At 43.2% G+C, this 25,552-nt stretch overlaps 1 protein-coding gene across 1 annotated transcript in view; it reads right to left on the reverse strand.

The window, feature by feature from the left end:
* Positions 1–673: 673 nt before the first annotated feature.
* XPO7 (exportin 7) overlaps positions 674–25,552 on the reverse strand; it is an 88,876-nt gene continuing 63,997 nt past the window's right edge. The window contains exons 18-28 of the mRNA XM_068274706.1: positions 24,609–24,717; positions 24,264–24,370; positions 22,634–22,722; positions 19,867–19,974; positions 18,411–18,493; positions 17,581–17,795; positions 16,034–16,172; positions 15,786–15,946; positions 5,926–6,024; positions 5,616–5,743; positions 674–1,241 (exon numbers count right to left, since the gene is read on the reverse strand). Of these exons, the coding sequence (XP_068130807.1) occupies positions 1,148–1,241; positions 5,616–5,743; positions 5,926–6,024; positions 15,786–15,946; positions 16,034–16,172; positions 17,581–17,795; positions 18,411–18,493; positions 19,867–19,974; positions 22,634–22,722; positions 24,264–24,370; positions 24,609–24,717 (1,332 nt within the window). The 3' untranslated portion in view covers positions 674–1,147. The remainder of the gene's footprint in view (positions 1,242–5,615; positions 5,744–5,925; positions 6,025–15,785; positions 15,947–16,033; positions 16,173–17,580; positions 17,796–18,410; positions 18,494–19,866; positions 19,975–22,633; positions 22,723–24,263; positions 24,371–24,608; positions 24,718–25,552) is intronic.

Raw genomic sequence — 25,552 nt, forward strand, 5'->3', positions numbered from 1 at the left:
GCCCTAGAAGTTGAGTGAAAATGTGTGACTGGAACAGACTCTTAAGGTCGCTATCCACCCTACGTGGACCTTCAGCACGGACACAGTGGACAGGGGATGTGGCCTTAAGCTCCTTCCACGGGGGGAAAAAAAGTAATGAAAGGGCATAGCAACAAAGGCACTACCATCCATTAACCATCTGCTTTAGTCTACACATGGGAGGGGATAGTCACATACTACTAAAAGGGCTCTCCGAACAAGTTCTCCTGTACCACAAGTTTTTCTCAGTGTAGGCAAAATAACCTGTATAAAAATAGCTTTACCCAGCTGCTGTCCCCAGAGCTGAAAAGAAAAGGGGCCACCGCTCCTCCATAGAGTCAATGAGTCTTAGTAGTACAAGGGGAACCTTCCGAGTTACTGCAGAGCATAGCCTGAAGCAGGGGCACAAATGGCGTGTTAGTGCCGGTGTAACCATTCCCTGAGGAATACTGAGGCAACCATCAGTCAGACTGTGAGCTCTTCATCCAACAGCGGTCTCACAATGCTCCAGTGCAGGACATGTATGTGCTGAGCGGTACTCGGGCGCTCTCTCTTGCTCTTCCCGTCAAGTCTACAGGAACCAACAAGAGACAGGCCTGTAATGCTAAACATTCACCTCACAGTCAAAATAAGAGCAGTGAGAGGGCTGCATCCCTCAGTATACAGGAATTGTTTATTACAAAATGTCCTTGCGGAACCTGTTCACCCTTTCAGTGCAGTCTCTGCAGAGCCTCACTCTAGCAGCGCAATGCTCTGCCGCTCTCCCGTACATCCACACCGATAAGTAGGGGGTAATCTGTGGGGCGGGGGGGTGGTGGAGGAAGGGAGGGGGGTGGGTGATTTTTTACTGGTCACTCAATATGACACATACATACATATATTTATATATATATTTTGTAATTTTTCAATAAGGGCTCAAGTCCAGGTGAACAGGTGTGTCTCTCACATTCGCTCATCAGCACCCCACCCGCCTCCGCTCTGTGGAAAGGGGGGAGGAGGCAGAGATCCACTCGCCGTATTTAATTCCCCTGTCCGTAGAAAGAATTCAAAACATTACCAAAAAATGTGCAGGACTTTGTACAAGGGGAGAAAGGTGGTGAGGAGAGGATGGATGGGGTGAAGGGGGAGGTCAGCTCATCATCTCATTACTGTTGGGGCCGCAGCTTGAATTCTTCATTGAGTCGTTGACTTCTCGTCGGAAAGCTGACAGATTCTGCGTAAACCTGATGAGGAAACAAATGGCAAGTGTGAGGAGAGGCTGAGGCCAGCTGCTACAGACGATTCATCATTTATCCTGTACAATTCTCCAGAAACTTGGAGAAGCAGGTGTTTGATTTCATCAAGATACATAAACGGTACCTGACATGAGATAAACATGTATGTATTGCATCATCCCTGCTGTGTTCATATATTTTTCTTTTTCCTAATGAAAGGGTTAAACATTCAGGTAAGCAAATGACAGTTTCTCTCTTTCTAGTAGTAGGACTATAGTGTATCCCACACACTGATAAGCCCATAAAACTCTCTCCTGTCAGAGAACAGCTTCTGAGTACATGGATCAGATAAAATAGCTAAACAGTTCATAAATTTGTAGCTCTCAGACACTAAAGGAACGTTCAGTTGAAACAATAAAACAAACCTATTTTTTAGCAATTTTAAACAGAAAATAAAACTAAGATTCTAAAAAAATAAAAATAATAATTAGTAGGAAGATGCAATTGTTTATCTCATCAGTTTAATTTCAATTGAGTTTTGCTTTAAAGAGAACCCGAGGTGGAATTTAATTATGTTACTGAGGCACAGAGGCTGGTTGGCACACTAACACCAGCCTCCGTTGCCCCATGGTGTGCCTCTAGGACCCCCCTGCGCGCCGCTATACCCCCCGCAGTGCTGGTGACACGCAGCGTGTCGCCAGCACAATGTTTACCTAAGCTCTGTCTGTCAGCGCCGCTCCCCCGCATCGGCGCTACCCGCCCGTGTCCCTTCCCTCCCGCTGATGGAAGGGACACGGGCGGGAAGCGCCGATGCGGGGGAGCGGCGCTGACTGACAGCGCATAGGTAAACATTGTGCTGGCGACACGCTGCGTGTCGCCAGCACTGCGGGGGGTATAGCGGCGCGCAGGGGGGACATGGAGGCACACCATGGGGCAACAGAGGCTGGTATTAGCGTGCACAACCAGCCTCTGTGCCCCAGTAACATAATTAAATCCCACCTCGGGTTCTCTTTAAAGGGACTCTTGAGTAAAAAGAAGAAAAAAAAAAAATCGGAACTTACCTGGGGCTTTCTCCAGCCCACCGTAGGTCGGGAGGTCCCCCGGTGTCCTACTGGCTCCTCTCTGGGTCCCTCTGCAGAAATCACAACCGGTGACACCGGGGCAGAGTGTCGGGCTGACACTTCCTGAACGATGACGCTAGTCGTCATCACGCCGGCCGATACGCGTCATCACTGCGGCTGGTGTGACAGTACTGTGCATGCGCGGTTTACAGTTAGAAAACCACGCGTGCGCAGTACTGTCACGCCGGCTGGTGTGATGACGCGTAGCAGCCGGCTGGCGTGATGACAACGAGCGTGGCCGTTCAGGAAGAGTCATCCCGACACTCGGCGTCAACGGTAGTGATTTCTGCGGGGGGACCAGGAGAGGAGCCAGGAGGACACCGGGGGACCTCCCGACCTACAGTGGGCTGGAGAAAGCCCCAGGTAAGTTCCGATTTTGGTTTTTTTACTCCGCGGTGTCCCTTTAAGTTTTCAGGTATTGCTGCAAAAAGGCAAGTGTGTTTCTGCCACCACTTGTAAAAATTCCTCATGTATATACCCCTGAAGATGCCTTTTTGCCAAATAGTTGTCAGGCCATATGAATCATGGCAATTACTATTGTTATTTAACCATACAGCCTGGTGTCAAATGGCTTCTTAAAAGGACCACTATTGCAACATTTTTAAAATTGAAAATACTGTACATACATATAAAATGTACATTTCCTCCAGAATAAAAATGCACTTTTCTGTCACTTTCAGCTCTTTAATGCCTACTATAAGATCTGACAGGTTTTGAACTAATCCATCTCCACATGGGGGATTGTGACTATTTTCTTAATTCTTGGTATAAATCCCTTCAGAAAGGGCTTTTGAAAAGACGTCAGCCAGCCTTCTTACTCATTTGCACTGTTTTGGCGGTTGGACTGAGCAACTGCCATTGGTAAGTGCTTTTTTTTTTTTTTTTTTAATAAAAAAAGAAGTACCTGATAATCCCCATAAGGACTTAAAGGGAATGTCCATGCAAAATAAAAAAATGAGTTTCACTTACCTAGGGCTTCTACCAGCCCCATGCAGCCATCCTGTGCCCTCGTAGTCACTCACTGCTGCTCCAGTCCCCCGCTGGCAGCTTGCCGACCTCGGAGGTCGGCGGGACGCATTGCGTACATTTTTACGCATTCCCGCTAGTGCAGGAACATTAACACATACATTTTTACGCATTACAGGTTCAATGCGTAAAAATGTACGCATTGAACCAGTAATGCGTAAAAATGTATGTGTTAATGTTCCTGCACTAGCGGGAATGCGTAAAAATGTACGCAATGCGGCCCGCCGACCTCCGAGGTCGGCAAGCTGCCAGCGGGGGACTGGAGCAGCAGTGAGTGACTACGAGGGCACAGGATGGCTGCATGGGGCTGGTAGAAGCCCCAGGTAAGTGAAACTCATTTTTTTATTTTGCTTGAACCTTCCCTTTAAGGCTCATACACACATCAGACCATAGTCTTTGGAAAATGAAAGATCACAGACCAATCTTACCACCCTTCATGTAGTATGAGAGCCATACTCTACACAGTCTTTTCTATGGAGCTGAACTCCACATCAGAAAAAAAATCTTTGCAAGATGCTGCACACAAAGATGCTGTACAGACACAAAAGATCAGTATCTGCAAAAGATCTGTTCCTGCCAAAAATCCATTCCTGCAAATTGCAATGATAGTCTATGAGATCTGCAGATCATCATACACACATGATTTAACTGACATTCATCTGCAGATCAGATCCACCAGGATGGATTTTCAGATCTGCGGATGATTTCTTGATCTGCAGATGAATGTCAGTTAAATGTGTGTATGATGATCTGCAGATCTCATAGACTATCATTGCAATTTGCAGGAATGGATTTTTGGCAGGAACAGATCTTTTGCAGATACTGATCTTTTGTGTCTGTACAGCATCTTTGTGTGCAGCATCTTGCAAAGATTTTTTTCTGATGTGGAGTTCAGCTCCATAGAAAAGACTGTGTAGGTATGGCTCTCATACTACATGAAGGGTGGTAAGATTGGTCAGTGATCTTTCATTTTCCAAAGACTATAGTCTGATGTGTGTATGAGCCTTTAGACTAGTCCAAATCTGTCAGATTCTCACTGCCTACTGTAAGGGACAGATACATAGGAATACAGTATAGTGCATTTTACTCTGCAAGAAATTGAAATTTTGTAGGTATGCATTTCAAAATTAAATATATTCACAATAGTGGTCCTTAAACATGAAATCCAGTACCTGTGCCCACATAACTCCTCCCCCTCTAAACATTCCCCACCCCCCAAGTGTCAAACTCAAGGCTCATGGGCCAAAAGTATCCCCTCCTTGCCATTTGCTGTGGCCCTTGAGAGATTCAAATGTGCATCACTGTAAGCAGTAAAAGAATGTCAGCACACACCCTGCCGTCCTATCCATAGGAGCACATCAGTGACAGTGTTTCTGGGTGAGACCTTGTTAGCTAGAGCCAAGGGGCAAATACAACCAATGAGGCCTCAGCAGATTTAGCAAGGGGCCCCTCCTGGGATCCAGCCCCTTCTGTACTTCCTGCCAGCTTCAGTGTTTTTCTTGCATATCTCCAGCTCCTGATCATGTGACCTGCGTTTGAGAGCCGGGAGTGTGCAGCATAGAGCGTGTGGCTGTCGGGAAGATCAGAGTCCTGAAGCAACCCTGGAGCAGGTAAATATTAAACTTCTCCATTGTGCTACTCTGCAGAAGGCAGAGAAGAGTGTCTCCAATGGTCAATATAGTTACACCACTTAGCTTGAGACAATGGCCTCAATTCACTAAACTTATCTCCTGTCTTTAATAACTCTTCTAGAGTTGTTACCATGGTGATAAGGCATGTAGTATTCAGGAAACATTTTACCTCAGGCAAGCCTAAAGTTAACTCTTCTGTCTTTAAATTAACTCTCCAATCCATAAAATAACTCCAGAGTTAAAGACAGGCTGTTAATTAGCTGCATGTAAAAATAACTACAGAGGAGGTAAATTAACTACAGGAGAGGTGACTTAAAGAATGAAGAGGTAAGAGAACTCTCTCACGTGTGGAGGTAAGTTTTCTCTTGCCTTATTATCTCTAGCATGATCTTAGTGAATTGAGGCCAATAAATGTTACATTTTAATAATTTGGCCCACAACTTAGACTATGCTTCAGAATTTGGCCCCTTACATGAGTGAGTTTTACACCCCTGCCCAAGAACATTGATTATCCTGGGATGCAGAGGCACGGTACTAATTACAAATGACCCCCATCCTCAATATATATCTTGCCTTGAGTGCAGAGTCATGTGGTTCACACTGACCTGTCTCTATTTTTGGTGAGTAGGTTCCCCTCAATTCCTTCCATTAAGTTCTCGAAACACAGGTGCATGGCTTGCTGCTTCTCGGGGGGCTGACTGCTGACGATGCTGTTCCGGAGCTCCGCAAAGTACTGAGAGATAAACAGTGGATTGGCCAGTAATAGAAAAAAATAAACAAATAAAAAATCATGATATAAAAATACATCTGTGCAACTTTGTGAACACTTTGGCTTCAGAATGAATAAGCATTGAAGCCCAGAAATCTGGACAGTACAAAGCAGAACATGATAGGTGTAAGCGAGAATATACCAACCTTCTCATTGAGGAGGATTAAACCTAATAACGGCCTGCTCATGGACCACTGGTTTCGGCAGTCTTCAAATATGATGATGTTGAGGACAGTGGAGAGCATCTGAGGGAGGAAATCAGTCGGATGAGATCGGGGTCATACATGGGCCATTTGCCACAACACCACCAAGTCATATCCTGCAGCAGAAATCTATGCATGGTGGTCTCCAGCAACTTCCTTAGTGGCCGCTTCATAATGTACCCATCTCAGACCAGACATACTAAACCCATTGTTTACCTGACTAGTTTTTATAGCTCTCTGATGAATTTGTTTGACTTTAGATATATTGTTTATGTTTTAGACTATCCAATTAATATGTAGAAATTTTTATTAAGGAAATGTGACTTTGGATTGGCACAGTACATCACAAGGACCAGGAAAAGGTGTCATCTGGCCTTTCAGAAAACACCAAACATACGGTAGCTTTTGTTGCGCTTCACTTTTTCTCTGAAGCTGTGAAGTACCAAAACTGTAAATATCCTCCAAAAATGACATCATTCAGCGAACTAAACCCACTAATGGTTGCGCTGAATGCATTGGAAGCATTGGTTTGTGGCGTTAGATTAAAACAGTATTCAACAGATATGTCACATGACCAATTTCCTTGATTCAGAGGTTTGGGAAATTGGAGCCTACTTCTAATAATCTTTGAAATGGTGAAGAATGAGCCGGTCTTAAATTAACTGTCACTTTAAAGAAAACCGGCATAGCAACTACAGTAGTTCTGTGTTGTGACTTAGTGGTCACTGAAATTATTATTCCAGTGATCTTAGGGGGTCAGGAGTCAAAGAGCCTAATGTGTATCCTGGGATGTCGGCGGTACAAACACAAAAGCAACAGAATTCTCAGTATTAAAAAAAAAATAAAAAAAATGTAGAAACCTCAGGTCAGGAACAGAGGTTATCTGTTATGACACTGGCGCCAAAGTAGTTACTTTTGTAAACTTATTTACAAGGCAGAAGGTTTTAAATTAGGCCAATACCCCTTATTGGCTTAGCATTAAAGGATTCAAAATACCTTATTTTTCAGATTATGAGATGCCCCTGACCATAAGACATCTAGGACAAAAACCAGGGGGGAAAAAAAATATTCTAAACCTGGTGTGTCCATGGTCCAGTGGCGTCTTGTAGACATTCTCCCCCAATTGACAATATATATGTTGTGGCGCTGAACTGATCAACTTTCCTAACGGGCTGCAGCAGTATAAAAAGGTTAACGCACAACCTAAAATACAAAAACAATAAAACATATACACCGGCGCCTTCAATAGTAATTACTTTGATACTTTAATAAAATCGTAATGGATTAAAACCAGTATGATGACACATCATGCGCACACACACACACAAGTCAAATTGCCATTCACTCACCAACACTCCTTTCTATAGATCTTTTTTTCCAATGGCAATCTACCTGTCAGTCAATAGTGCACTATTGAATCATCCCACTAAAACTTCCATTCTAGGTAATAATAAGAATTAGCAGCAATAAAACCTCAGTGGCGTTTCAAGAGCGTTCTGAGGGCGTTACGAAGGTCCTTTGCGGGCGTTTTGAAACCGTTAGCAGCAATGAGATCTCCGGAATCAGTCTATCATAATAACATGCCAATAAGATATTACATGTATATCGGCAGTACAGCGGCTGTAATTACTTCAGTAGCAAAGGATTTCCTATATCAGCAAGTCCCAAGAGGCGGAACAACCAGTCCCAGAGGGTTACCCCGTAACAGCGGGTATTTGACGTTACAGCAGTTCTCTACTTCAATATGTTTAAATATCAGTTCACTCACATAACTTCGGAGCTGTAGAGGATGGCAGTAGTGTTCACAAGTCCACCGATCTTTTCACCAGGTAATGAGTCCCGGCCGGCGACTCTCCAAAGGATGTAGTAATTTGGTTACCAGGTGGACCCAAGAGCATATCACGAACTTCGGCAGTGTTTGCCGGAAGTGCGGGTGACGTCACCGCAAGTATGTAGCCAATCTGCTTACTAGTTTCGGTAGGTCCGCCTACCTTCTTCAGAGCTGGCTCTCATTGGGTCTTTGTGTCCTTTTATCCTTCTGCCTTGACTCCGCCCCCAGTTACGTTTTTCCTACTCCTTTCATTCCTCAGTTATTTTTCTCTATTGGTCTGCTAGTTTAATCAAATGCAAATAATTCTACATCAGAATTCAGGCCACGCGGGATCAGACTGTCCATTGTATATATCCAATAAGTCTCAGTTCTGGACATTTTCTTAATAAAATCTCCTCCTCTCCAATCCTTTGCTACTGATTGAATGGCATAAAATCTAAAAGTCTGCAAACTGTTGCCATGATGTTCCATAAAATGTTTACTCAACGGATGTTTACTATTCTTTTTCTTGATATTTATATGCTCTCCAATCCTGTCTAGGAGTTTACGCTTAGTTCTCCCTATACACTGTTTGGGACAGCCACATTCTATAATATAGATAACGCCAGTTGTCGTGCAATCCATTTTATCAGTTATATCAAATTCTTCTCCTGTAGTGATTGACATAAACCTCTCTATTGGCGCTGTGTATTTAGTGTTCCTGCATGGTTTACAGAAACCACACCTCCTGAAAAACCCCTTTTCTTTTCCCTTCATCCCTGGCTGTGGTACAGTGGGTGCAATCATATTCTTAATATTAGGGGCCTTCTTAAAGACAAATCTAGGTTTGTCCATCAAAATCCCGTTGAGAGTTTTATCCTGCTGTAGGATATGCCAGTATTTTTCTACCGAATTCCTAATGTATTTAGACTGTTGATTATACTGTAATTTAATGCATATGGGTGGAGTTACAGCATGTCTCTTTTTCTATTAGAAGATCCTCTCTTACATAGTTTTTCACTACTTCTACCGTTTCTTCCAATTCATCTAAATCGTACTTCTTCTCAATGAATCGTTCTTTTAGTACTTCTACTTGATTCTCAAAATCTGACAATTCTGTACAGTTTCTCCTAACACGTGTAAACTGATTTTTGGGGATATTAGCTAACCACTTGAATAGATGGCAACTGTCCCTCAGTATATAACTATTGGTGTCAACCTTCTTAAAGAAGGTCTTGGTCTTAACTATTCCATCCTCCACATAGATGGTCAAATCCAAATAATTCACTTCCTTAGCACTGTATTCACATACAAAGGTCAAATTATAGTCATCCTTTGCATTCAACCATCCTATAAACTTCTTCAGACTAGCTTCTCCCCCTTTCCAAATGAACAATGTGTCATCGATAAAACGTTTCCATAGAACGAGATCCGCTCCGGGGCCCTCCAACCCACCCAAAACAAACTCCTCCCAATAAGCCATAAATAAATTAGCGAACCCCGGAGCGAACCTCGTCCCCATGGCTGTCCCAATCTTCTGTAAGTAGTACTGAGATTTACAACTAAAATAGTTGTGAGACAGTATAAACACTATAGCCTCCAAAATAAACTATCTGGTCGTCTGGAATCTCAGTCAAATTATTCAAAAAATATTTGACTGCCTGCACCCCCATATCATGTTTGATCACAGTATACAATGAGCTTATATCTGCTACGCACATCAGGTATCCCTCTTGCCATTCAAAATCTTTTAAGATTCGTAGGATATGCCCAGTGTCCAGGATTTGGTCTGCACTACCGCCTTCTGCAAAAACTTATCGACATATTCCGACAGATTGGACGTAAGTGACCCAATCCCGGAGATAATTGGTCTCCCGGGAGGGTCAATGATCCTTTTATGGATCTTTGGGAGGTGGTAATATACAGGCAGTCGGGGGTGAGCCTGTATTATATATTGGTGCTCCTTTTCAGATAAAATCCCTTTTTCTTTCCCTTTATCTAACAATATTTTTAATTCTTTTTGGTATAGCAAACATGGGTCTCTTTTTAACCTCTCATACGTGCTGCTATCTTCTAACTGCCTCTGTGCTTCATTATTATATTCCTCCACATCTTGTATCACCACCCCTCCCCCCTTATCTGCTGGTCGAATGATAATCTTGGGATCTTCCCGTAACGTCCTCATGGCTTTCTTTTCACCTATTGTTACTTCTTTTGGGGATTTTCATTTTTAAATTGGGGATTCTCATTTTAGACCACCCTCCCTTCTTCTGTATAAAAAATGATTCGTAATCTTATTTTCTGGTTTGGAAGTTGGGTCCCTCGGGTTTCTATAATTGTACTTCTTTTGGGGATTTTCATTTTTAAATTGGGGATTCTCATTTTTAAATTGGGGATTCTGTCTTCTCTGATCTGAAAGGTTTGAAAAATTCTTGCTCTTACTGAAATGTGATCCTAATTTCATTCTTTCCATCTTCTTTATATTACTTCCAGTAGCTATTTGATCTAATTCCGTCCTGTGGTCAAAAAACTTTAAAATAAAATAGCTACTGGAAGTAATATAAAGAAGATGGAAAGAATGAAATTAAGATCACATTTCAGTAAGAGCAAGAATTTTTCAAACCTTTCAGATCAGAGAAGACAGAATCCCCAATTTAAAAATGAGAATCCCCAATTTAAAAATGAAAATCCCCAAAAGAAGTAACAATAGGTGAAAAGAAAGCCATGAGGACGTTACGGGAAGATCCCAAGATTATCATTCGACCAGCAGATAAGGGGGGAGGGGTGGTGATACAAGATGTGGAGGAATATAATAATGAAGCACAGAAGCAGTTAGAAGATAGCAGCACGTATGAGAGGTTAAAAAGAGACCCATGTTTGCTATACCAAAAAGAATTAAAAATATTGTTAGATAAAGGGAAAGAAAAAGGGATTTTATCTGAAAAGGAGCACCAATATATAATACAGGCTCACCCCCGACTGCCTGTATATTACCACCTCCCAAAGATCCATAAAAGGATCATTGACCCTCCCGGGAGACCAATTATCTCCGGGATTGGGTCACTTACGTCCAATCTGTCGGAATATGTCGATAAGTTTTTGCAGAAGGCGGTAGTGCAGACCAAATCCTATGTGAAGGACACTGGGCATATCCTACGAATCTTAAAAGATTTTGAATGGCAAGAGGGATACCTGATGTGCGTAGCAGATATAAGCTCATTGTATACTGTGATCAAACATGATATGGGGGTGCAGGCAGTCAAATATTTTTTGAATAATTTGACTGAGATTCCAGACCACCAGATAGAGTTTATTTTGGAGGCTATAGTGTTTATACTGTCTCACAACTATTTTAGTTGTAAATCTCAGTACTACTTACAGAAGATTGGAACAGCCATGGGGACGAGGTTCGCTCCGAGGTTCGCTAATTTATTTATGGCTTATTGGGAGGAGTTTGTTTTGGGTGGGTTGGAGGGCCCCGGAGCGGATCTTGTTCTATGGAAACGTTTTATCGATGACACATTGTTCATTTGGAAAGGGGGAGAAGCTAGTCTGAAGAAGTTTATAGGATGGTTGAATGCAAAGGATGACTATAATTTGACCTTTGTATGTGAATACAGTGCTAAGGAAGTGAATTATTTGGATTTGACCATCTATGTGGAGGATGGAATAGTTAAGACCAAGACCTTCTTTAAGAAGGTTGACACCAATAGTTATATACTGAGGGACAGTTGCCATCTATTCAAGTGGTTAGCTAATATCCCCAAAAATCAGTTTACACGTGTTAGGAGAAACTGTACAGAATTGTCAGATTTTGAGAATCAAGTAGAAGTACTAAAAGAACGATTCATTGAGAAGAAGTACGATTTAGATGAATTGGAAGAAACGGTAGAAGTAGTGAAAAACTATGTAAGAGGATCTTCTAATAGAAAAAGAGAGACATGCTGTAACTCCACCCATATGCATTAAATTACAGTATAATCAACAGTCTAAATACATTAGGAATTCGGTAGAAAAATACTGGCATATCCTACAGCAGGATAAAACTCTCAACGGGATTTTGATGGACAAACCTAGATTTGTCTTTAAGAAGGCCCCTAATATTAAGAATATGATTGCACCCACTGTACCACAGCCAGGGATGAAGGGAAAAGAAAAGGAGTTTTTCAGGAGGTGTGGTTTCTGTAAACCATGCAGGAACACTAAATACACAGCGCCAATAGAGAGGTTTATGTCAATCACTACAGGAGAAGAATTTGATATAACTGATAAAATGGATTGCACGACAACTGGCGTTATCTATATTATAGAATGTGGCTGTCCCAAACAGTGTATAGGGAGAACTAAGCGTAAACTCCTAGACAGGATTGGAGAGCATATAAATAATATCAAGAAAAAGAATAGTAAACATCCGTTGAGTAAGCATTTTATGGAACATCATGGCAACAGTTTGCAGACTTTTAGATTTTATGCCATTCAATCAGTAGCAAAGGATTGGAGAGGAGGAGATTTTATTAAGAAAATGTCCAGAACTGAGACTTATTGGATATATACAATGGACAGTCTGATCCCGCGTGGCCTGAATTCTGATGTAGAATTATTTGCATTTGATTAAACTAGCAGACCAATAGAGAAAAATAACTGAGGAATGAAAGGAGTAGGAAAAACGTAACTGGGGGCGGAGTCAAGGCAGAAGGATAAAAGGACACAAAGACCCAATGAGAGCCAGCTCTGAAGAAGGTAGGCGGACCTACCGAAACTAGTAAGCAGATTGGCTACATACTTGCGGTGACGTCACCCGCACTTCCAGCAAACACTGCCGAAGTTCGTGATATGCTCTTGGGTCCACCTGGTAACCAAATTACTACATCCTTTGGAGAGTCGCCGGCCGGGACTCATTACCTGGTGAAAAGATCGGTGGACTTGTGAACACTACTGCCATCCTCTACAGCTCCGAAGTTATGTGAGTGAACTGATATTTAAACATATTGAAGTAGAGAACTGCTGTAACGTCAAATACCCGCTGTTACGGGGTAACCCTCTGGGACTGGTTGTTCCGCCTCTTGGGACTTGCTGATATAGGAAATCCTTTGCTACTGAAGTAATTACAGCCGCTGTACTGCCGATATACATGTAATATCTTATTGGCATGTTATTATGATAGACTGATTCCGGAGATCTCATTGCTGCTAACGGTTTCAAAACGCCCGCAAAGGACCTTCGTAACGCCCTCAGAACGCTCTTGAAACGCCACTGAGGTTTTATTGCTGCTAATTCTTATTATTACCTAGAATGGAAGTTTTAGTGGGATGATTCAATAGTGCACTATTGACTGACAGGTAGATTGCCATTGGAAAAAAAGATCTATAGAAAGGAGTGTTGGTGAGTGAATGGCAATTTGACTTGTATGTGTGTGTGCATGATGTGTCATCATACTGGTTTTAATCTATTACGATTTTATTAAAGTATCAAAGTAATTACTATTGAAGGCGCTGGTGTATATGTTTTATTATTCTCCCCCAATTATTGTGTCCTCCTTGTACCTCGTGTCCTCAATTGCCCCACGTGTCCTCCTTTGTGCTGTCTACTGTCCCCCTTGTATCCTTCTGTACATCTTTTTGTCCCCGTGTCTTCCTCTGTGCCAAAGTTTATTCCTGTGTGTCCTCTTTGTCCCAGTGTCCAAGTTTATCCCTGTATCCTCTGCTCCCTGCTTGCAGAGTTAACAGCAGCAGAAGCCAACTGGGACTCTCACCTGATCTAAGTGATCAGAGACCTCTCCTCTCCCTCACTATTCCCGTAATGCCGGTCAGGTTTAGTGATGCGACCAGGGAAAGCCGGCGCTAGGGGAAGAGTGAGGGAGAGGAGAAGCCGCTGATCCCCATGGAAACCCTCAGATCAGGTGAGAGACGCGCCTGCTGATCCTGCTGGCAATTACACTACATGGAGCAGAGGAAAGACGGGGGACAAAGGAGAACACAGTACAGGGGAGCCCAGACATTGTGGCGAGTGTTTTTTTTTTTTTTCTTAATCGGCGAGCGTTTGTTAGTACTTGGAATATAAGATGCAGTGACTTTCTCCCCACATTTGTTGGAGGAAAAGTGTGTTTTATAGTCTGAAAAATATGGTTTGTTTTGTCTCTGGCAAGAAGAATGCGTTCTGCTACTGGAAGATCAGTTCAATTAAGCAATAAATTACATCATCCCGATTGAAAACTTTCTGCCCAACCAATGGCTGACACAGTACAACACTATTGATTTGTAAGTAGGATTTCCTCTTGAAAGCTGCAGGCTTGCTATTCTCCCTACTGGCTAATTTTAAATAGTAAAGGATAATTCTGCAATGTGACGTTAGACTTGGAATTAAAAAGGAACAACTGTGTAATTTTTTTTCTCCTTCAACAGTTATCAGCAGCAAAACTTTAGCATAGCATACAGACAGTTTTTAGACAGAAATTTAACGAATGTCTGCAAACTATTCTAAGGTTCCGTACACGCATCCAATTTTGATTGGCCAATTTGACCACTTCCATGTAACATGAACGCTTACCTAAATAATCTGTTAAAATTTAGTATTCAAAATCGGTTGGCACTCACACTGTGTGGAAGTAATACAATTGGCGAATGGACTCATTGCGGAGCTTGTGGTAGTGATACAAGCATGCTGAGTTGAGGACTTCTTAGTTATATGCACATTTCTTTAAGTGAAGCTTGTAAGTGCAATACTTTATATATATATTACTCTTTAGTAAAACAATATTACACTACGTTGGCATTCTGTATTTAGAAGGTCTCTGCTGTGGTTGCTCACTGTGAGGAGTGGAACCCGTGGATTAATATCTAAAGCGATTATTACTCTGTAAGGACTTGTTCACATTTGAGCGCTTTGCTGATTGCCGGCGATCAGCAAAACGCTGCTGCTAATGTATCCCAGCGCTTTGAACGGAAATCAAAACAAAATCGCAATCGATTTGGGTTCCCAGTGTGAACAGACCCTGATGGAACGGCACAACTGTTGGGAAGCGCATGTTGGTGGAGGGGCTTGCACTGTGCACACCAGTTTGTTAGGGTGTAGGAAATTTGCAACTTGTTAACCTCTTTGGCAGTAATCCAGAGTCAGACTCGGGGTGGTAAAAAGGAGGCCAGGAGGGATAATCCTGAGCCTGACCCGGGGGTAGTCACCAGGAGGTATGGAGATAGCTTCTAAATCGCCTCCCCCGGGATCCAGACGCTGGCAGCCACTCTTTTTCTGTTTCTCTGAGGCTCTCGATCCCTTGAGAGAGATCACCGTTTGTCACATCACTAGAGGGGTACAGCGCTGGATCCAGGGGAGGTGAGTATTGTGCAGGGCTACAACAGTTATATCTAGCGGCATGATTTTTTCCTGCTTTTAGGGCCTTTTTTCCACGGCACAGCTGAATCGCAAAATTGCAAATTGCTAGTGATTTTTAAATTGCTGGGGTGCTACTTTATCACAGAAATCATGAGAAGTGTTTCCCACTATAGTGATTTGATTTGCAAATCGCAATCGCTTTCTGGAGCGATTTTAAGAGGGATAATGCAATGCAAATGAAAAATCGCAATCGCATAACAAAATTAATGAAAAATCGCAATTGCTGGCGTTTGTGATTGCGATTGCTAGTGGAAAAGGGCCCTTAGACTCTAAAAAGCTCGTGAAAAAATTGCACCACTTTTAGACCCCAAAATCCAGAAATAGTCATTCTGCCAGTAAGGTGAAATCTATGAAAGCAAGATTACACAATTGTTTGCATCCATCTTCTATATAGGAGAGCACTGAAGCTCTGCCAAGTGACGAGGAGCCGCCCATTGATAGATGATCGTTTGAGGATAAAAGTACCAGAGAATGAAAGGTGTTTGCTGTTCTGTGAGTCTGTAAGCGCAGGATATGCGCATGCATCGCGGCACTAAACACAAAGGGAGTGTGGTGTTGGGATATACTAACATAACCTTCATATTAAGGTCTAGAAAGAAATCACCTGTTGGATCATCTCCGGGTGTTGCTGCATAATGTGCAGGAAGCGCTCACTTTCTTGGGGTGGTGGGGCTCCCCTTTTCTTACTGCTGCGGGAGAGCTGCTTGAAGAGGTATGTGACTATGTGGTCCAGGCAGGAGCAGCAGCCTGTGCACACCATGGTGTCTGCAAAGTGCACAATATATGTCCGTTACACAGCGGCCACACAATGCAGGTATGGCTTCACAGGCCCAGCTAGCAGCAGTTACTCACCCAGAGCTGTGAGCCCCTCAGAGATAGAGGAGAGAATGTACATGATTACATGAGGCTCCAGGCTGGCAATGAAAGACATGTGATCCTGAGTCAGCACCTCCAGGAGCGAGTAATACGACTGGCTGAGCTTAGGGTAATCCTGCAATCATAGGAGCACAAGCAATGGTTACATGCGCAGCATAGCCACTGGGGTTAGGGCCATTCTGCAATCACAGAGGGAAAACCGTATGTTACACTAAGTTTAAAAACATCCACTTACAAGAAGGCCTTAGGCTGGGTTCCCACTTGTGGCGGACCATAAGCAACCAATGACATGTCTGCTCCAATGTTCCATTGTGGTCTAGCTGGAGCCCGGGGCAGATGCGTTTCAACCATAAACTATATGGGAATCAGAGCAACATGAAACGCGGCATGTATTGTAAGTGAGGCAGGAGAGTCTAAAGGTGGCCATACACTTATAGATGGACACCAGATTCGACCATCCCTGTTAAATCAAATCTGATCTGAGAGGGATCATTTACTGCCACACACTAGGCATAGATTTTACATAGATGTCAGCACGAAATCTGTTTAAAATCGGTCTAATGCAGCATTGTACTGTTCCTGCAGCGCAACACTATGGGCTGCCGATTAGCTGCCGCTCCCGATCAGACTGGGCCAGCCACAGCATCAATTTCTAGAAGATATGATCACAGTAATTAGAATTGGCCAGATATCGATTGGCAAAAAAATAAATAAAAATCAATAGGTTATCTGGACTGGGCAGTCATCTCATTATATGCTTATGAAGTATGCTATGTATGTGAGGCCTTCATACATCATTTTAGACTCATCTAGGTGGAGTTATTTGCAGAATAACTGCTATATACACAAAACACTAAAGATCGGTACACATGCTGGCTTAAACCTGACCAGAGGCAGCAGTTAACGAGAATCTGAAGCAGATTTTTTTAAATCACAATTTTCTTACATAGGCATCTTCAGCATTAAATCCAGGTTGTTTCACCGCATCCCTGCGGCAGAAATGCCCTAAATAGATTCCATGATCGCAGATTTTCCTTCCTGGAAGAGGCAGAGCTGTGCGTAGTAGCTCTGCCTCTTCTCCAGTCAATCTCTGCCGATCTCCGCCCCTCTCAATCTTCTTTCACTGAGAGGGGCGGGGAGAGGCAGAGAACGTCAGAGATTGACCGGAAAAGAGGCAGAGCTACTGCGCACAGCTCTGCCTTTTCCGGGCAGCAAAATCTGCAACCTGAAAAGTCAGCATGGAATTTACAGATGAAGATGCCTACATAAGAAAATGAGGTTAAAAAAACTCACTTCAGTGTCTCTAAGGATTAGCCAGAGGGCACACAAGAGCTGCCCAGTGCTCATCTATGGGGAGCTCTGACTGTAAGAGGCGAGACAGCAGCAGTGGTCAGAGTTCTGTCAGGCAGATGCTGAGGAGAAAACAGTTCTTCAGGATGAGGTTGGTCTAGTTCTAGAGAGAAGGATGCATTTCATAGTACAGCCCATCATTAGGACACCAGAGAAATGCAGAGCAGTATTACCAGCAGATCACTGTGAGGCACAGACAGCAGTAGTTTGACAAACGTCTGCAGGGCGTTATCCAGGGCCTCATCCCCATAGAGGCGGAAGACCCCAAAGTTGACGTAGCTGCCACTGAGAGCGGCTTTTAGCACCGAGAAACATATGGAGATGCCCTTCAGCTTCAGAACATACAGCTGCTCTTTGGGTAGCTCCCCCAGCGTGAGGATCCGGTTACCTGTGGGTAAAGCACAGCAACAAACATGATGTACAGACCCACATTCCATTTTGAGAGATCTGAGAACCCCAAGACCTCCCTCTATCCATGTTTAATCCTTAACTACCCCCCCCCCCCAGGTGGTCCCTTACACTTAACCCCCCACCCCCCGATGCCTAACACTTAACCTTGCCTCCTAACTTTAACCTAACCCCCTAGCCGCAAAGCCGCGATTTGCGGCAAAGAATATAAATTTGGGCCCCCGATAAAAATCACAGACGCCGAGGCATAAAATTTCCCTGATTTGCCACAAATTGCTGCTTTTATAATAGGTGCCTGTGGCAGTACCCTTTTTTCCTGTATCAAGTGAATGGATCCATGACTCTCAAAATAATTCTACTTCGCTAAGAAAACTCTGCTGATAACAGGATAGGTCTGAACATTTCAAAGGGCCTTTATTTTTCTTTTGCAGCTGAATTAAGCAGATTTTTACATCACACTGCTATGGCTGCTGTTGAGAATTCAGTCTTACAAATTCAGCCCTGAAATTAAAAATTAAAATAGGAGACTCCAGAAAAGGTCTACTTAGAGAATTGTATGACAAAGAAAAAAAATTTGTGTCTGTCACAAATTTACCATAAGTTGTGATCATTTTGCTGGTCTCTCGGAATAGAAGAATGCCATTAGGTGACGAGACATCAAACTGTAACCTCTGTGACCTGCAGAGAGAGAAAACACGCTGTCACTCCGAAGAGAGGGGGAGATTCTTGTTCTCAACTGGACCTTGGAAGGGGGGAGGGAATTGGGCACGCCAATCATAACTAGGGCATGTCCAGGTACAGTTAGAAATGCATGAATTTGCTGTGACCAATAGAAAGCCTTCTTCCTAATTAACCATTTCTTGTTTACAGCCTCAACAAAACATCAGAAAGATGAAAAGGAACGGTTTCAGAGACTGCAACCAAAAAACGGAAAATTATTTTTCCATTAGAATTCTAACTCGACTTTTCATTTATTTTAATGCATACGACAGTTAATCTGTACTTCACCACAAGCTAGGTCCATAAAGATTTGGATGGGGGCACCTTTTTCTAATTTTGGTTCTCTACATTACCATAACAAATTTTTAAAATGAAACAGACATGCAGACTTTAAGGGCCCATTCACACTAGCTGATCACAAAAAGGCTAGCGTTTTGCTATGGCAATTTTTACGTTGAATGCAAAAAAAAAAAAAAAAAAAATCACCATTCACACTTGGCAATTTTTTTTGCAGTTGCGTTTAGTGCTTCTATAGCACTGAAACGTGATCGCCGGGAAATCGCCTGAAAATGGTGCAGGCCATGTGTTTGCGTTTAGCGTTTTTGGGTGATTTGCGCAAATCGCCCAAGTAAGAACTGGCCCATAGGGTTTCATTGCACTAGTGCTTTTAAAAAGCGCTAGCGTTTGAGCGTTTTGCCGAAATTACGGCAAAACGCTCAAGTGTGAATGGGCCCTAAGGGCTGGTGGACACCAAGAGCGCTTCCGAGCTCTTTAAAATGCTTGCGCTTCAAACCGCTAATGGCTAATGTATTTGAATGGGATGGAGTATACCAGAGCGATGTGCTTTTTTTCCCAAAATGCAAAAGCGGGTCCTGCAGTATTTTTGCTGATTTCTGAGGCGATTCAGCCTCAATGTTAAGTATAGGAACGTGGAAAATCGCTCTGAAAAGCATTAGATCAGAGCAGTTTACCAAGCGTTTTTGTTACAGAAGCTGTTCAGTTACAGCTCTACTGTAACAAAATATAAAAAAATGTTACGCCAAAACGCTCCAAAAATAGCTAGGCACGCTTAGAAAATCGCTAAGCACACGCCTTAAAAAAATACTTCAAAACGTGCTAAGCGTTTGCTTTTGCGATAGCGCTTTTTGGTGTGCACTGGCCCCAATTCAGTGGGGTGAACAAAACAACTGCATAAAAATGTGAGGCAACTAAAGCATTTTTTTTAACACAATCTCTTCATTTCAGGGGACTTATTGACTCATGGGAAGGGGGGATTTCAGTGACAAACCCACATGAAATGAAAAAAGGCCAGCGATCACAGCCAGACAAACCTGTTGTGCACCAGTTCGGCCATGAGCTTGAGGATCGGCGTGGTGCAAGCCGGGTCATGGAACCACAGTTCTATTGCTCGCTGAAGAATGGGCATATATGCTGGGTATCTGACAAAGGCTAAGAAATAACAGAACCAGGAGCAGCCATGGATAACAAGCAAAGTACAGGTTGTTTTTCCAAAAAATAAGCTTTTCAAATGCTACATTATCTGCGGCAGAACTGGATTATAACCCTTTTTATGTACAAATGGTGGTAACACAACAGAACAGCTGAAAGGTACTCTGGGAAGTCTAGAAATCAAACTTCAAGAAAAGTCAAAATATATCTATCACCGGATGTACCCAGAAGAGAGACAACAAGGATGAGGGTGGGGGAGGTCTGAAGTATGTTACCCAAACACACATTACATAAACTGTAAAATTGTTAAAACTGTCCTAAATTTCATGGTCATATTGTAAAAAAAAAAAGAGAAAAGAAATCAATAAAAAACATTTGAATAGAAAAAATACATGAAAATGAAGAGCTACGTTCCGGTCAATTCAAAATGGGCATTATTAACCTGAAATGTCATTAGTTTTACGTGGAGACAAATGGGATCAGGGGAAAGTATTTGTAAGGTGGCAATTTGCTGCTCATGATCATGCGCTAATCTAGGAATAGAGTCTTACAAATCCATTACCTGATCTAACTATCAACACGCTTTCCCACAAATTCTGATACACAAGAAATTATCTGGTGGGTGTGTGGGAGATCCTCTGCCTTACATTAGGAGCAAACATTTGAATCTACAGTATATTGTGATCTTCACATACCAGGTTTGTGGGTGTGTCTCATGGTGTGAACATAGGAGATGTCACAGGACCTGTGAAAACAGTAAGGGCCCGTTTCCACTAGTGCGGTGCGGAATCGCCGCATATCACAGCTGACAAAATCGCATGCGGATGCGATTCCGCATGCGTTTTTTGCCGCGATTTCGCATAGGCAGGGTATATGCGATTTTAACCATGTCACTGCCTGTGTCAATTTACATTACTTTCAATGCGAAATCGCACGCGAAATCGCGGGAAAAAACGCATGCAAAAAACGCATGCGATTTCCCTATTAAATACATTGCCTGCGATTCGCCTGCATTCCACACGCAGGCGAATTCTGCAGGGTCTACCGTGCAGAAAAATCCTGCACATAAAAACGCAAATGAAAACTGACAAGTGGAAACAGTCCCATCCACTTGTATTGCCTATGCGAATCCGCATGCGTTGTCTGCATGCGAATTCGCGCTAGTGGAAACGGGCCCTTAAAGTAGCCATACATCAGGCAACTTGGCGGACGATCGACCATCCGATTCGATTATCATAATCAAATGAAAATCGGTGCTGTCAAGTGTATGCCCCACCAAAAAAATTTCAGACTCTAAATCGGTTGCATTGTCTAATGCGCAAGCTGCAATATGTTGGGATGACTTGCTTGATTCGGTGCGCGGCTATAGCAATTTCGGGCCGAATGTGACCAAATCCCGGCACTGCCCCTTAATATTGAGTCCTCCCCCCCACCGGTGTGTGTTATAATTACCTTTCTGACGCCTCCGCAGGCTCCAGGTGCACTCCACTCTTCACACACTTGCACCCACGTGGTTGTATAGTAATGAGCGTGCGTATGACATCAGCCGTCATACATGCAGCCATGTTACTAGGCAACCACATAGTGCATGTATATGCAAAACAAAGTGTGCCCGGAGCTTGCGGGGACAAGCGGAGGTCGCAGACAGATAATGTGTAAAATGCACTGGGCACCGGGGGACACTTAACATTAGGGGAAAGCGTTAAGGCGGTCAGATGCTGCGTCACAAGGCCAATTCCGGATCAATTTCAGCATGACATTGATCAGAAATCGGCCTGCAGTGTATGGGCAGCTGACAGATCTCTCTTAACAGATTAGAGAGAGATTTGTTTCTTGGTCAAATCTTCCCATCACATACATTTTTTTTTAAAATGGGGCTCCAACTTCAGGCAGATAGAGTACAAGAGAGTTTTGAGCTGAGGCCCGTTTAAATCTGGCTAAAAAATACTGTTACTCTGCAAAAGTATGAACCAAAAGTAATGAGTGTAATACTAAAGAACATCATTAAAAAAGCCCCAGCTAACTGTCTAAGGAACTTACGGCCTTTCTTGCACTGGCAAGTGACAGTGCTCATGAGTCAACTATCTGAACGCTTGAACAATGGTGTCCATGGCAAGGTTACAAGAAGTAAACCATCACCATCCAAAAGGAACATGGCCATCCAGTTACAGTTTACTAAAGATCAGGAATGGTCAATGAGGTGCAAATAACTCCAAGTTGATGCATATTTTATGCACATTTCTGAAGCTTGAAAATAGACCAATAAAAAGCAGCAGCTGCTATATGTAATTGGTCCATTTTACACTGCACACAACTTACATAGAATTTGAATCAACTCTAAATCGTTTGTATCTCATTGACCATTTTCACTAAAAATGATGTGGATAAGCCAGATGGTTACTGAAAGAATCCTCTATGGAAACATGAGGCAAAAGTAGAATTGTGTGGCTTTGTACTCAAAATCTTTTGGCTAAACACTGCATTCCAGCATGCAAACTTTATGCCATCTGTGAAATATGGTGGCGGCAGTACAATGGTTTGGGCCTGGCTTTGCATTTTCTTCTCCAGGTTTTACCCACCAGCCTCAATGTTAGTCTTAGCCTTTATTCTGTGTTCCGGCATACACTAACCACAGCAAGAAAAGGATACATCCAGTCAAACAGCATCATGAAGCTGCTCTTAGCGTTGAATGCAAAGGCAATTCCTCTCAGGTCTCTCACCAGCCCAACCAGACTCCTCTAGAGGCAGAAAACAAAGCATTAAACTGGAGACTGAAGTGTACAATGAGGAGGGTATCCCATGTCATACGATATACTAACATAAAATGAACTTGGGTCTAACCAAGTTAGGCCTGAATATTAAACTGTACCCTCCTCTTTCACCCTCTGTCAATTGTTACCATCATTAGTCACGCAAGATTGGTGACAAAATCGGCACTGGTCTAGTGACAGTTGGCCAATGGGGCAGATAAGAAGTTAAGAAAGGGTGTCCATAATTTACAACTCAGGTCTGAGTCTCACTTCTTAATCAGCTGGGCACAGGTTCACGTCAACTGCTAGTTAGTGTGGTGAGGAGTTCCAACCACACATGAAACTGGTCATCATTAAGCTCTTAACCAATCACAAAAGTTTTAGTTCACATTTAAACATTTACAAAGTAGGTTAAGGTTTTGTCGTCTCTGCTTAATGGCAGCCCATAAAGTGTCCCAGGGCTTAAATATATGAAACTATTAACTATTGTTTTACCTATCCCCTTTGATGTAGCCTTCAAAAGAGCCACATCTGGCTCCCGAGCCATAGGTTCCCTACCCCTGGTCTAGTCTGACAAGAGAGAAGCTGTCACTTGAATGCCTGAAGGTTAACTCTTTCAGGCAGGAAAATAAGAAAAAAAAAACCCACAAAAAAACACTGCCTAGTTATTAATATGTTTGGCATTGTACATACACATGTCTATCTCATCATGTCACCTCAGGTACCCTTTAAAGCAAATTCTATGCAGCTTGAAATTGGGCCAATCAAAACCGACCGAAAATGAGTTTGACAAGTTGAATTTAAAGCTGCATACAATTTACATACACTCTATAAATACAATAAATTAAATCTAATAATTCTAAAGCGCCAACATATTACGCAGCGCTGGACATTAGTTTAGGTTACAGACAATATTTAGGGGTGACATAAAGCAATATGACAATACAGGAATACAAGACAAACCAGATCACACAGCACAGTATAAGTACAAGGTAATGCTTATCCTGGGAATAGACGGTACGTTTTTGAGCCATTTAGATGGCTCGATTGATAATTTCCGACATTTTAGATCTCCCACCCGATCGGTTCCACGCTCGATTTCGAGCGGGGAATCGATGGGGCGGCAGAATCGAGCCGCAAAAACGCACCGTGTATTTCCAGAATTAGTCACTGGATGGGAGCATGGAGATCAGGCCAGTCGAGTTCACTCAGATCCATAGGATAGGTGTATAGAGGTGTGTAAACAGGTAGGAGACGCAAGGAGGACCCTGACGAAGGCTTACAATCTAGAGGGAAAAGGTAGGGGTCCAGAGTTCATCTGCAGGTTTAGAGCACCAGTGAGGAGGGGGTAGGCCAGAGTGAAAAGGTGCGTTTTGAGGCAAAGGTGCTCCCAGTGGGTCGCAGGCCTTAGGGAAAGCCAGAGCTGCATATATTCTAGTCTATCAGGAGACCAGTGAGAGGCTGTTCTGCCATACAGGAGTGACTGGCATGGGAGGTCCCAGGCTAGACATCACACAAGCAATCATTACCTTAGCTTCCTGCTCATTAAAGTTGTTGGTGTTGAACATTTGGGCCATTGATTCGAAAGCAGCAGTGAGAGGCATCATGAACTGGGCAAACTGTTCCTCGTCCTCTCCTGCAGAAGAGAGGCCAGTGTGAAAACTTAAGTATAACATACATTATCCTATGACACACTACTTACAGAACAAGCAAATATCTATTTGACAGGAAACATGTGTGGGCTAATCAGAATCCCAAACTGCCAATCAATTTACTGCATTCCCCGATTCGACTTAGACATGAACATTTTTTGCCAAATACAAATTTGCTTAGGTAGTAAGTTTTTTTTTTTACTTTTTAAAGTTGAGACATACCCAAGTCCACCATGAGGAGGCGCCCAAGTGCTGTGTAGAAGGTAGTGCGGCAGCGCATGTCCGAGAGGTTAGACTGGCTGTTGATTCCCAGGAAGGAGAAGTGCTCGCTCTGTAACACAGTACAGCATCATCATTGCAGGTCCAACAAAATTTTATCATTGAAAAAGGTGTAGGCCCTCACAGTGGTACATTGCGGTGACAGCTGATTCGTTATGCAGCTTACCGGACTGCAATACCTATGAGAGGTTCATAGTGCGGTGTTTGGGTATATTGGGATGCGGCATAGTAACTCACTGCCAGCATTGCTTTACCGCAAAACACCTGCATTAAAGAGAACCCGAGGTGGATTTTCTAAACATTAATAGGACACAGAGGCATGTTCCCTGCACAATGACATGTCTCTGTGTCCTTTGTGTCCTTCTAGTGCCGCTCTCAGTCCCCTGCCCCCCCCCCCCCCCCCCCGGCTCTGCTGTCCCACCTGAAAAATACAGACAGGCTACCGACAATCTGATTGTCGCTAGCCTTCTGTTTACCTGTCAGCTTGTCAATACTGCTCCTCCACATTGCCTACCCCGCCTCTGCTAGCTTCCTCCAATAAGAAGCCAAGTACTTCCTGGGTCGCGGCTTAGCTTCAGATTGGAGGAAGCTAGCGGAGGTGGGGAGGGGCAGGGGGAGGCAATGCGGAGGAGCAGTGATTGACAAGCCGACAGGTAAACAGAAGGCTAGCGAGATTGTGGTTAGCCTGTTGGTATGTTTCAGGGGAGACAGCAGAGCCCAGGGGGGATTGGCAGCGGCACCAGCAGGACACAGAGGCATGTCATTGTGCAGAGAACATGCATCTGTGTCCTATTAAGATTTAGAAACTCCGCCTCGGGTTTTCTTTAAAGAGAGACTGAAGCCTCTTTAAACATCAGTTTTTACCTCTTATTGATGTTAATCTGTGC

Source organism: Hyperolius riggenbachi, chromosome 3 (genome assembly GCF_040937935.1).
Source record: "Hyperolius riggenbachi isolate aHypRig1 chromosome 3, aHypRig1.pri, whole genome shotgun sequence".
Taxonomy (NCBI): domain Eukaryota; kingdom Metazoa; phylum Chordata; class Amphibia; order Anura; family Hyperoliidae; genus Hyperolius; species Hyperolius riggenbachi.